The following is a 14,245-nucleotide window of genomic DNA, read 5'->3' on the forward strand; positions in this document are numbered from 1 at the left end:
AATAAAGAAAATTTAAAAATCTATTTTTTCATCATTTTAGGCCAATATATATTCTGCTACATATTTTTGATAGAAAAATCCCAAGTGTATATTGATTGGTTTGCGCAAAAGTTATCGTGTCTACAAACTAGGGGAAAGATTTGTCATTTTTATTTATTTCTTTGTTTTTTTACTAGTAATGGCAGCAATCAGCGTTTTTTAGCGAGATGCGACATTGCGGTGGACAGATTGGACACCTAACTGATATTTTTGACACTTTTGGGGCCAGTGACATTACTACAGTAATCAGTGCTAAAAATATGCAGTTACTGTACTAATGACACTGGCAGGGAAGGGGTTAACACCAGGGGCGATCAAAGGGTAAATGTGTCCCTAGGGGGTTCTTTCTATGTGGGGGATGGACTTGCAGAATGAACACAGAGACCTGTGTTCCTAAATAGGAGGAACACAGGATCCCTGTGTTCATCACTGACAGAACAGCGGTCTGCCATGTTTACATCAGCAGACCGCCATTCTGTCTCCACAGAGAGCGATTGCGGTGCCAGGCGGACGCGACCCCTATGGCCAATCAGCGCGCGTGCACGCCCCCACTAGCTGTTTTACAAAGCAACATACAGTTACGTCTTTTCGCGGGACAGAGCCGACCTGCCGCAGTATGAGTATGGCGGCAGGTTGGCAAAAGGTTAAACGGATGCTCCCTCTTAGGAATGGAGGCAGTAGTTGTGGGGTTGAGGCCACCAGGTAGAGATGCCCTCTAGGGCTTTGTTTTTTACTGGCATCTAGCTTCTTACAGGGAGTACTAAAACAACCCTGGTTTTCATAATCTAATTTCATTAGTCCTTAAAAAAACAAATACAGAAATAAAAATGTCATAAAAAATTGCAAAACGAGAAAATAAATAAAAATAGCAAAAAACGAGAAAATTATCAGTTTTAACCCTATAAATGTTTTTTAAAAAAAGTAGACAAATATCACACTAAACTATCAAACTACTTTTGAAAGTGTTTAAATATTTTCCATAAACTCTCTTTAACAAAGAATCACAGAGTTGGAAGCCTCAAATCAGAATTTCTATCTAACTCACCATGCCGGTGCCTTGGCAATAACCAATATCTGGATACAACCACGCCAGTCCGCGAAGCACTCTTCTGAGACGAGGCACACCTACACTTTGCAGATTGGAGAAACAAGCATTGCTGGGCATCGTTCGAAGCAGGTCCTTTTCAATCTGAAAAGTAGCACAATAATGATTTGGTCAGTTGTCCTTACATCTTTTTCTTTATTTTTATAACTATGATTTTCTAAAGTATAATTTCATTATTAACAGTCAGAACATTACTCAACAAATGTATGCACTTATTTAATACATTGCTTAAAGAATTTGCAAAACTTTTTGGTACTGTACAGTTTTACTGAGGTTTAATGGCACTCAAATGAGTAGGCACAATCATGCAGCTGTCAGCAACCAGTCGTCAGGAAGTGATTTGATGAACCAAAATGTGATTTCAATTATGTCAGCTTTTTTTAACGCATGTCAAAGTAGGTCTATGATAGGCAAAAGAGGGATCATGTCATTTGGTGGATTGAAGGGAGAATTTACACCCTGTTCCAAATTATTATGCAAATTCTATATTTAGGGTCCTTTCACACCTGTCCGTTCGGCCGACGGACTCCGTTCTGCTCAGCGGGGGGATCGATCCGCCGATCCCCGCTGAGCAGGTGGATGACAGCTCCGTCTCCGCTCTGTGTGCGGAGATGGAGCTGTCAGATCCCCGCTGTCCTCTATAGGGGAATCATATAAAAAAGGGACTGCCTGTCCGTTCTAATCCGATCCGCCAGACGGATGGAAAATAGGGTTTCCATCCGTCCGGATTTGACAGACAGGATCGGATGGCAGCGGCTGACATCCGATGCCCCATAGGGATGCATGGGGCAACCGATCAGGTCTGCCTGAAAAACTGACAGACGGATCTGATCTGACCGTATGTGTGAAAGGGGCCTTTAGTGTCACAAAGATTAAATATTTTGTTTTTCAGTTTAACTCATGGATGGCATTGTGTCTCAGGGCTCTTTTGATCACTGAAAACAATCTCGGACACCTGTGATAATTAGATTGCCAGGTGAGCCCAATTTAACAAAAAACTACTAAAGGAAGGTGTTCCACATTATTAAGCAGAGCACCATTTTCATGCAATATGGGGAAGAAAAATAATCTCTCTGCTGCTGAAAAGAGTGAAATAGTTCAATGCCTTGGACGAGGTATGAAAACATTCGATATTTCACGAAAACTTAAGCGTGATCATCGCACTATAAGGAGATTTGTGGCTAATTCAGAGCACAGACGGGTTCGTGCAAATAAAGGCACATTGAGGAAGATTTCTGCCAGATCCATGCATTGGATCAAGAGAGCAGCTGCTAAAATACCATTACATAGCAGCAAACAGATATTTGAAGCTGCTGGTGCCACAGACATCAAGGTGTAGAGTCCTCCAGAGTCTTGCAACTGTGCATAAACCTTCTATTCGGCCACCACTAGCCAATGCTCACAAGCTGAAATGGCTGCTGCATTGAGCAGAAAAATACATGAAGAATTTTTAAATACACATCGACACTGATGAGTGCCGTGCAACCCTGGATGGTCCAGGTGGATAGAGTAGGGGATGGTTGGTGGACGGCCACCCTGTTCCAACAAGGCTGCGACGTCAGCAAGGCAGTGGTGGAGTCATGTTTTGGGCTGGAATCATGGGAAGAGAGCTGGTTGGCCCCTTTAGGGTCCCCGAAGGTGTAAAGATGACCTCTGCAAAGTATGTGGAGTTTCTGACTGACGACTTTCTTCCCTGGTACAGAAGGAAGAAAATATGCTTTCCGTAATAAAATCATCTTCATGCATGACAATGCACCATCTCATGCTGCAAAGAATACCTCTGCATCAATGGCTGCTATGGGGATAAAAAGGAGAAAAAGTCATGGTGTGGCCTCCAAGATCTATGAGGGTGGGAGGCAATTTACATCCAAACAGCAGCTCTGGGAGGCTATTCTGACATCTTGCAAACAAATTCAAGCAGAAACTGTCCAAAAACTCACAAGTCCAATGGATGCAGGACTTGTGAAGCTGCTATCAAATAAGAGGGCCCTATGTTAAAATGTAACGTGACCTGTTAAAATGTTTACAAAGTTAAAATGTTGTTATAAGTTTGATTGAAATAGCTTTTGATTTCAGCAAATATGCTGCAAACAAAACAAATGGCATTTTTCAGTTCTTTACAACCTATAAAGTGTTTTGAAACTTACTGTGCGTAATAATTTGGAACAGTGCATTGTAAGTTTTTTGCTTTAAAAAAATATATTGTGATTAGATTTGTTCAATAAAATTTGAATTGTATTCTTAATAGTTGATAACATGTGAATTATGCTGACTGTTATTTACATCAATTATTTAGGTAAATAAGAAAAATATAATTTGCATAATAATTTGGAACAGGGTGTATACAAAGATAAATGCCAAATAGCCACGTTTTTTTCAGCGTTTTTAAGTTTTATCAGAGTTCGAAAAACTCTCAAAACCCACTAGCTCTGGGGTTTTTTACCAGCTAGAAAACGCCTCTGCCAAAAACAGCTGATAACAGCCTATGTGTGCATGGACACATAGGATAACATGCTGGGGAGTTTACTGGCTGTAGAAAAAAAACATCTGGCACCAAAAACAGCAGCTGTAAAAACATCCAGTGTGCATGAGGCTCTACTCTGGAAGTGCTGTATGGGATAATACCCATCTCTCATTGAATTCAGGTTGCTACCAAACAGTGCTTATACAGGTTACTTTGGATGTATCATTAACAATTGCTGTACCTGTGTGGTGTTCCTAAAGGAACTAGAATGTCCACACCTTTTGCACTTAAGAGTCGTTATATTTTTAGCTCTGCAGTTATGGCATGCTCAATTGATTGTACATGCATATTGATCTGATTGATCTTATCTGTTTTGCTCAGCAGTTGTGTACCTCAAGAACTTGTTTTCTCTGTACTCATCGATAATTACAACTTGAACTTAGTGCAGTGTCTCTTCTTTTGTCTCTATGCAACATGTTATTGCATTAGGAGTGTCAAAGAACACGAAACAGCCCAGAGGGAGCAATGTGAAGCTGTTTTTTCTTAATACCCTTTTGGTATGGGTTTTCTAACATCAGTCAGTGACTTGAATACACTTATTACCAGTGCATAAATGTTTTTTTCTGTCTTGGGTAGAAATCACTACCAGTTTTGCACTATAGAAACAACCAAAGGAAGTATTCCCAAACCTTTTGGAAGTACAAACAGGGACACACAAGCCACTGCTTCGAAAATCAGTGTAGTGCAATGGCAGATTATGATGTACAGCATACACTGCACAGTGAAGCATTAATGGACAGACATTAGTGTTAAAAGTTATGCAATGTAAAATATACAGTATTTCACAAAAGTGAGTACACCCCTCACATTTTTGTAAATATTTTTTTATAGCTTTTCATGTGACAACACTGAAGAATTGACACTTTGCTACAATGTAGTGAGTATACAGCTTGTATAACTGTGTAAATTTGCAGTCCCCTAAAAATAACTCTCCACAGCCATTTAGGTGTAAACCGCTGGCAACAAAAGTGAGTACACCCCTAAGTGAAAATGTCCAAATTGGGCCCAATTAGCCATTTTCCCTCCCCAGTGTCATGTGGCTCATTAGTGTTACAAAGTCTCAGGTGTGAATGGGGAGCAGGTGTGTTAAATTTGGTGTTATCACTCTCACTTTCCTACTGATCACTGGAAGTTAAACATGGCACCCCATGGCAAAGAACTCTGAGGATCTGAAAAAAAGAATTGTTGCTCTACATAAAGATGGCCTAGGCTATGTGAAGATTGCCAAGACCCTGAAACTGAGCTGCAGCATGGTGGCCAAGACCATACAGCAGTTTAACAGGACAGATTCCACTCAGAACAGGCCACGCCATGGTTGACCAAAGAAGTTGAGTGCAAGTGCTCATCGTCATATCCAGAGGTTGCCTTTGGGAAATACCCGTATGAGTGCTGACAGCATTGCTGTAGAGGTTGAAGGGGTGGGGGGGGGCAGCCTGTCAGTGCTAAGACCATACACGGCACACTGCATCAAATTGGTCTGCATTGCTGTCGTCCCAGAAGGAAGCCTCTTCTAAAAATGATGCAAGAAAGCCCGCAAACCATTTTCTGAAGACAAGCAGACTAAGGACATGGATTACTGGAACCATGTTCTGTGGTCTGACGAGACCAAGATAAATGTATTTTGTTCAGATTCAGATGGTGTCAAGCGAGTGGCAGCAACCAGGTGAGGAGTACAAAGAAAAGTGTGTCTTGCCTACATTTATGCAGGGTGGTGGGAGCGTCATGGTCTAGGGCTGCATGAGTGCTGCTGGAATAGGGGAGCTACAGTTCATTGAGGGAACCATGAATGCCAACATGTACTGTGACATACTAAAGCAGAGCATGATCCCCTACCTTTGGAGACTGGGCCACAGGGCAGTATTCCAACATAACGAACCCAAACACACCTCCAAGACAACCACTGCCTTGCTAAAGAAGCTGAAGGTGATGGATTGGCAAAGGATATATCTAGACCTAAACCCTACTGAGCATCTGTGGAGCATCCCCAAACTTAAGGTGGAGAAGCGCAAGGTCTCTAACATCCACCAGCTCCGTGATGTCATCACGGAGGAGTGGAAGAGGACTCCAGTGGCAAACTGTGAAGCTCTGGTGAACTCCATGCACAAGAGGGTTAAGGCAGTGCTGGAAAATAATGGTGGCCACACAAAATGTTGACACTTCGGGCCCAATTTAGACCTGTTCACTTATGGGCGAACTCACTTTTGTTGCCAGCGGTTTAGACATTAATGGCTGTGTGTTGAGTTATTTTGAGGGGACAGCAAATTGACACTGTTATACAAGCTGTACACTCACTACTTTAAATTGTAGCAAAATGTAATTTCTTCAGATATAATAAAATATTTACAAAAATGTGAGGGGTGTACTCAATTTTGTGAGATACTGTACAAAGTTAATAACAGTGTACGCAGCCAAGGCAGAGCATACAGTTGTGCTCATAAGTTTACATACCATGGCAGAATTTATGATTTCTTGGCCATTTTTCAGAGAATATGAATGATAACACAAAAACTTTTCTTGCACTCATGGTTAGTGTTTGGCTGAAGCCATTGTCAATCAACTGTGTTTACTCTTTTTAAACCCTAATGACAACAGAAACTATCCAAATTACCCTGATCAAAAGTTCATATACCCCAGTTCTTAATACAGTGTATTGCCCCCTTTAACATCAATAACAGCTTGAAGTATTTTGTGGTATTTGTGGAAGAGGCTCTTTATCTTCTCAGATGGTAAAGCTGTCCCTTCTTCCTGGCAAAAAGCCTCCAATTCCTGTAAATTCTTGGACTGTCTTGCATGAACTTCATGTTTGAGATCTCCCCAGAGTGGCTCAATGATATTGGGGTCAGGAGACTGAGATGGCCACTTCAGAACCTTCACTTTATTCTGCTGTAGCCAATGAAAGGTAGGACCATTGTCATGTTGCAATGTCCCAAGTACGTCCCATGCTGCCTCCTTATTGTGCATTTTGAAACAGCCGCACCACATATTTTCAGAGTCCTGTGTTTTACCTATTTGTGGGATTTTCTTTGCATCCCGAACACTTTTCCTGGCTGTTGTGGCTGAAATTTTAGTTGGTCTACCTGACCGTAGTTTGGTTTCAACATAACCACTCATTTTCCACTTCTTGATTAGGGTTTGAACACTGCTGATTGGCATTCTCAATTCCTTGGATATCTTTTTAGATCCCTTTCCTGTTTTATACAGAATCCAGAAACGTCAGTGCAGCACTGGATGAAAGATGCAAGGGTCTGTTAGGAGTCCAGAAACTTATTGACCTTATATACACACACTAATTACAAGCAAACAGATGATCACAGGTGAGAATGGTTATCTTAAAAAGCCATTTAAACCCCTTTGTGTCCACACTTGTGTGCATGTTATCAGGCCAAAATCACCAGGTTATGTCTTTTGATCAGGGTAATTTGGGTAGTTTCTGTTGTCATTATGATTTAAAAAGAGTAAACATTGTTGATTGAGCCAAACACCAACCATGAGTGAAAGAAAAGTTTGTGTGTTATAATTTATATTCTCGGAAAAATGGCCAAGAAATCATAAATTATGCCAGGGTATGTAAACTTATGAGCACAACTGTACACAATTAAACATACAAGCACAGGTTATTTACATTAAACTGATAGTTCAACTGATATCTTTAAGAATATAAAAAAAATAAAAAGTGACAGTTCCCCTTAAAATGTTAAAGGACATACAAACTCAACTTTTTATATTCCTGACATGAGCCTGCATTAAAAAAATGGAAAAGTATCCTGTTGTCTTTGTATGCTTCCTTTGTGTGAAATACCTGGTGTTCCTGCCAGTCTGACCACAAAAACAACCTCTATAGGGACGGCCTACCCCCGCATCATCACACCCTTCGGCACACAGTGGGAACAGGTAAGGGCAGTGTTGAGTAAACACTGGCAAGTTCTTACAGTGTCTCCCCCTATAGAGCGTATTGTTGGACCACGACCACTATTAACAGCTAAACGGGCACAGAATCTTAAAGATAATCTGTGCCACTCTTTTCACACGCTCTCGAGGGGAAGACAACTGGCTTACCTCGCTGCCCAGAATAAAGGGTATGTTCCCCTGTGGTAGATGTACGATCTGTAAATCGGTATTAAAATGCAAAACCTTTTCAAGCTGTGATGGACAGAGGGAGTTCACCATCAACAGTTTTATAAACTGTCAGACAGAGCGCGTAATTTACGAATTGATTTGCCCCTGTAACAAATCCTACATCGGCAAAACAAAACGCCAACTTAAAGTGCGCATCTCCGAACACATTTCTGACATCAGGAACAAGGTGGACAACAGGACCATACCCCTCCACTTTCTTGAGCATCACAATGCCGATCCAGAGGGCCTGAAAGTAAGGGGCATTTATGCACTAAAATTACCAGCTAGAAGGGGGACTTTGACAATGTCCTCCTTCAAAAAGAAAAGATGTGGATATACATGATGGGGTCCCGTGTACCTCGCGGCTTGAACGTTGAGTTCAACCTCCAGCCTTTTCTTAATGCATAACTCAGGCCCCCTGGACATTGTGTGTGCTCGGAGGGTATATGTGGGGCTATGGTCCTATATTGCCAAACTCCAGATGATCCATCTCCCTTTATATCACTCCATTTGGGATAATCCCTAGATACATACATATTCATTATCACTATCTGGAGTATAACATCTAGTCCAGGTCATTCAACACCCGGATGATATGGTGACATATCTGATATATAACCATCAGCACTTTGACTCCCTAAATCTGATTTATCTGGCTGCTTATACTCTTTCTACCTTATGCGGAATAGATAGCTCCTCCCCTTGCGTATGTCGGTTCCCATGGTGATGGCAATCACACTGACTTCAATTTTAATTTTTATTTTTGTCTTTGGAACAATGTGTGTCTCTTTATTATGCAGTATTTTTAAATGTTTTGAATTTTGTGATTAAGATGGCTGCCTAGCAGTTGTGGCTACCGGTCCATATGGGTAAAAGGATCGTTACCTTAACCCGAAAAGTATGTATATTATTGGACCCTTTGCCACCCTGTGCGGCAGCCATAACGCCGGTACACCTAGTGGTGCCACCTTTAATGACTGGTATGTTTATCTGGCAACAAGATGCGAGGGTTCTTTATCCATTGGGGAGACAATACCAACAGTGATCCCCTGAATGGGTTAACCGCCGCATCGGTGATGAAATGGTTAAATTACCACAGCCAATCATGACCAGTATATAGGCCGGCACCCTGGGTAACATCATTAGCTCTGAAGAAACCGACCTGCCCGTCGGTGAAACGCGTCAGCGTGTGGCGTTGTGGCACCCCGCACACTGTGTCCCCTCGTGCAGCATTGCCCAAATTGTCTGTCACCTTCCATGGTCACTGTCTCGCGGCTGTTCCCCTTTAAGGCACCCGGCGGATCAAACTACCGGAAGTGACGTCGGTCACCCAGACCAGGAAGTCGTAGAATCTTCATGCCGAGGTAGCCGGGCTTCGGGTTTGAACGCCGCACAGAAGGAGACAGTGAACCGGGCAGCACGCAACATCGGGACTGGGACAGAGCCTCGTACCTTCATAGACCCTGTCTAGAGCTCAGTCGGACTCCACACACACATGACGCCTGCAGGTAAAGCTGTGATAACACCACTGTGAAACATCCTTTTTTCCTCGGCTTGTCCTGTGAGGATATCCCCTATTTGGTGTTACACGCATCAGTGGATCCGTATTTTTGGACTCTATACCAGTGACCATCAACCATCCTTTCATCGATCCCCCTGAATACTCCTATTTCCACCCTCTTTTTGGAGTCAATAGCCCCCCACGTACCTCGTCCATAGAGGACTGCCCGACCCACAGGACTGTTGCAATATATACATATCTCTATCGGGCTCATTGTGGGCACTCCACGGGGTAATAGGCTGTTCTTACAACGGGAGTACTCCCTAGGATATTGACATTGGATGCATCTATAAAGGTACCTTTACACCACCTGGCATTTATGCCGACCTAATTGGTCGACATATGCCTGTGGGTGTGCACAACTATCACGTAGATATAAGCCTAACAGCCGGGTTCAGTGCTCCATACCATCAATTGGTGTGTTAGCCATCCTGGCCAGTCATATTGGCAGGTTCTCGTGTATTGTTTATATGCTCTAGTCCCTCATCACATGTGCTGAGTGCCACTTTTTAATGAATGTTTTTTATACGTTATCATGCAGTGTGTCTCCTTATTGCCTTGTTATTTTGAATTTTGCACAGGCACAAGTGCCTAAATAAAATCAACTCTTTTCACTTCAATAGTGGCAGTAGCGTCCTTAGTTGGCTTTCTGTGGTTGTGCTCCAGTGTTGGATCACTCCTACTCCCCCTTTTTCAATTTTGTACTCCCCATCCAATGGCCACTTTCTGTCCTCTCTCAGCCCATCAGTTGTGCTCATGTACACAATACTGTGTGGCTGGGTACATTTTTTGGTTTGATACCTTTGAGGCCCATTACGGATCACCACCAATTTTGGTTTTTTTCTTCCATTCCTGCCAGTCTCTCTGCTTTCCTATCAAAAACAGATCACACTAGTTATGAGCGTTATCAGACTTCTCTGTCCCTGCTGAAGAAAAGCATCCCCACAACATGATGCTGCCACCACTATGTTTCATGGTGGGGATGATGTGTTTGGGGTGATGTGCAGTGTACTGTATGTATTCCGCAACACATAGCATTTTGCTTTTAGGCCACAAAGTTCAATTTTGGTCTCATCTGACCAGAGCACCTTCTTCCACATGTTTGCCGTGTTCCCCACATGGCTTCTCGCAAACTGCAAATGGGACTTCTTATGGCTTTCTTTCAACAATGGCTTTCTTCTTGGCACTCTTCTATAAAGGCCAGATTTTTGAAGTGCACAAGTAATAGTCGTCCTTTGAACAGATTCTCCCACCTGAGCTGTGGATCTCTGCAGCTCCTCCAGAGTTAACATGGGCCTCTTGGTTGCTTCTCGTAATTAATGCTCTCCTTGCCTGGGCCTGTCAGTTTAGGTGGACAATTCTCTCCACATTTTTCGTAATTTTTTCTTCAAATGAAGACAGAAGATATGCTGTTTACCCCGATCAAAGATCATGGAATCTAAGGGGTTAGCTATCAGAGCCATCCTAAAAAGTCAATGGACTAAAAATATGGTACCTGAGCCTCGGGAAGCAGATACAAGTTTTTGCTTGTAATGCTGTCCTTTTAAGGAGCGCTGGACTCTGGAACCTGGACCCTTGGAATACCAAACCCCAAAGGCGCTCCGTGCAGGGCGCTCTACAGGTCTAAGGCCGTGGCCCCTCTAAAAAAAAAAAAAAAGGTCGCCAAGACAAAGCTCGCCGTCATGGGTAAAGATTGGATTTCTGTTTCAAGCAGAATCCTGCGGCTGGACTGGTGAGTCTAATTTAAAATATTTACTTATTCAGCAAACCTTAAAGGTAAAAATTGCTGGCATAATTGCAAATTGTAAATATTATGTGCACTGTTCCTTTTAAAAGATAACAGAGACCATGTGCCATATGTATCCCTCCATGAGTCTATGGATGTTATGCTTGCAAGTTACATCTTGTTGAGGCTGTTCTGGGATTGTTCCAAAGCTTGATTTAAATCATTACAGTATTTCTTTGCCTATTGTTATCACATTGTGTTTTTCTACCCTAAGCTGATTACCTGAAAACAATCAGATGTGACAAACAAGATTCAGCCTAAGCTGCTCTCACCCCATATGGTGGTGGTGGTTGTTGTTTTCACACTGGCGCATAAGCGTCCGCATTTTCGTCTCTACCTTGTTCACGTGTCTATGACGTAGGCCTATTCGCACGTGCGGGAATCTTCGCCTTTAAGTACAGGTGTGCGCCGCGCGGAGGGCATATTCTTACGCAATACCGTGCATGTGGACACCACGTACCACATCGCGCATGCACGATACAGCATGTTCTGCAAGGAACTGTTTCCAACACACTGGCTTCTATCAAAGGCTGAAGGGGACACAGAGCAGCAGCAATTGGGTTGCGTGAGTCACTGTGGGTGTATGTTACTGGCACAAACAAGTCCTGTATCTTGGGATAATCAGTGCTGTGTGCATTAGGCTGTATAAGCTTGGCACAAGCTTTGAGTACACTTAAAGTTAGTACCTCAAGTTTGTCCTGCCTTAAAGCAATGTCTGCCCGAAAAAGGGCCGGGGGGAGGCACAGTTGGAAAAGGTACTGTGATGCCACCGTCAGGCCTTGAAGGTCCTAGCCATGTTTCCACTGTGTAACCTTCCTCCTGAAGAGCCAGAGGCATCTTCCCAATCTGAGCAATTACGGTTGTAAGGCATAGTAGCGAACAGTACTTCTGCCGCAACCTACGTCACTAAGGATGATTTGGCTGTGGCATTGGCCAGCCTTGAGGGTAGGATTGCTGGTATCATTGCAGCATTTCAAGGGAATAAACGTGATAGATCTCCCTCACCTGAGCCACCCCCTGAGTCAGTTCAGGATTGGGCAGAGGATGTGGAGGAAGTAGCTGTTGGTGACACTATGGAAGGTTACATAGTTAATGAGGTTGAAAAAAGACATCAGTCCATCCAGTTCAACCCATAATGTGTGTGTGTGTGTGCGCGGCTAACCATACATTGTACAATCCTTTATAGGTGCCCATCTAATAGTTTTTTTAAATAGTTTTTTAAAGGTCAAGCTGAGGTTTCTACTTCTGGGGAGTCAGAGGAGTCTCTATCTACCTCTCAGGCCCAGAGATTATTTATTCAGTCTCTTACTGAAATGGTCCAGTCTGGATACAAATTTCCTCCCCTAGAGACAGCTGAAGTCTCCTTTTCCTCTCTAGGCTCATTGCGCCCTACTCATAGTCCTCAAACATTTCCCATACATCCACTCTTGGAGTAAGAAATGTATAAAGATTGGGATTGGGATTATCCTGATAGGATTTTTGTTCCTCCTGAAAGGTTTTCATTATTGTATCCTATGGAGGAAACGTTTACTAAGAAATGGAATATAACCACTGTGGAAGCTTCTATTTCTGCGATTAACAAGAGTTTAACCTGTCCTGTGGATAATGCCCAGGTTTTTAATGATCAAGCCGATAGAGTTGGAATTTACTGAAAGCCTCCTTTGTGGTCGCAGATTCTACAATACAACCAGCAGTAGCGGCCATAGGAGTTTGTCAGTCTTTAAAAGACCGTTTGAAGTGAGTGTCTAAGACAGTTCCTTCTCAAGGAGAGTCTATGGAAGATCTGTCAGATCTACTTCGCATTTTGTGTTTTGCAGTGGATGCTCTTAGGGACTCCATAAGGCAAATGTCACGATTTGCACTGATTTCAATGCATACATGCAGAATCCTTTGGTTAAAGAATTGATCTGCGGAATTACCATGTAAAAATTTACTGGTTGGCTTCCCTTTTCAGGGAGAACGCCTTTTTGGTCATTATCTAGATAAGTATATCCAAAAAATCCTTGGGGGGGGGGGGGGGGGGTTGTACGTTGCTACCTGTAAAAAGGAAGAGCAAGTGTCCTTTTTAAAATCCCCAGCACTCATACTACCAGTGCTTCTACTTCCAGACAGTGGTGACGGCCTCAACCATCTGGATCTGGAACCAAGCCTTCAGGGCAGGGTCAGAAAAAGCCCTGGGCCCAGAAACCAGCCAAGTCTTCCGCTAAGCCCTCTCTGTGAAGGGGTGCCCCCCACTCACGTGGGGGGGGGGGAAGCTTGCGGCAGTTCTCAAGGGTTTGGATGGAATAGATCCAAGACAACTGGGTTATCTCCACAATTTCACAGGGGTACAAACTGCAATTTTGGGTGTTCCCATACCCCCGTTTTATAAGGTCAAGTATACCAACAGACCCCCTAAAAAGAAGGTCTCTATTTCTGGCATTAGACCAGCTGAAGGCTCAAAAATTGATAATAGAGGTTCCAGAGGACGAAAAGTTCAAGGGGTTTTACTCAAACCGGTTAGTAGTCTCCAAACCAAACGGTGAGACCTATTTTGGATCTCAAAGCTTTAAACCAGTTTCTGAACATTTGTACTTTCCATATGCAGTCAATTCGTTCAGTCATAGCCTCCTTGTAGGGAGAGGAATTTCTAGCATCCATAGACCTCAAGGATGCATATCTTCATGTGCCTATATTCCAGGCTCATCAAAGGTTCCTAAACTTTGCAATAGAGAACAGTCATTTTCAGTTTGTGGCCCTGCCCTTCGGGTTAGCCACAGCTCCAAGAGCGTTCACAAAGATCCTAGCGCCAGTATTGGCTGTTCTAAAGTCCCGAGGGATATCTATAATAGGATATCTGAATGATCTACTACTAATAGATCAATCGGCTTTGGCTCCAAGCCAAAATGTCCACCAGCCAGTGCAGTTCCTAGAACGTCTGGGTTGGATACTGAACTTGGTAAAGTCAGCATTACAGCCAGTCCATCGTCTAGAATATCAGGGTCTTCTTGTGGACACAGCACAGGCAAAGATATTCTTGCTGGCAAGAAAGGTCACAGACCTAAAGGATCCGGTTCGGTCCGTTGTAAGGCTGAGATATCCTTCTATACGTCTTTGCATGAAGTTATTGGGGTA

The 14,245-nt window shown here is 43.1% G+C and overlaps 1 protein-coding gene across 2 annotated transcripts in view; it reads right to left on the reverse strand.

Moving 5' to 3' along the window:
- The window catches only part of SGSM3 (small G protein signaling modulator 3), a 335,727-nt gene that overhangs the window by 270,624 nt on the left and 50,858 nt on the right, over positions 1 to 14,245 (reverse strand). For both annotated transcript variants that reach the window (XM_082265578.1, XM_082265577.1), the window contains exon 6: positions 1,085 to 1,228. In XM_082265578.1, the coding sequence (XP_082121704.1) occupies positions 1,085 to 1,228 (144 nt within the window). The remainder of the gene's footprint in view (positions 1 to 1,084; positions 1,229 to 14,245) is intronic.

This window comes from Pelophylax lessonae (assembly GCF_965119305.1).
Source record: "Pelophylax lessonae genome assembly, chromosome: 8".
Lineage (NCBI taxonomy): Eukaryota > Metazoa > Chordata > Amphibia > Anura > Ranidae > Pelophylax > Pelophylax lessonae.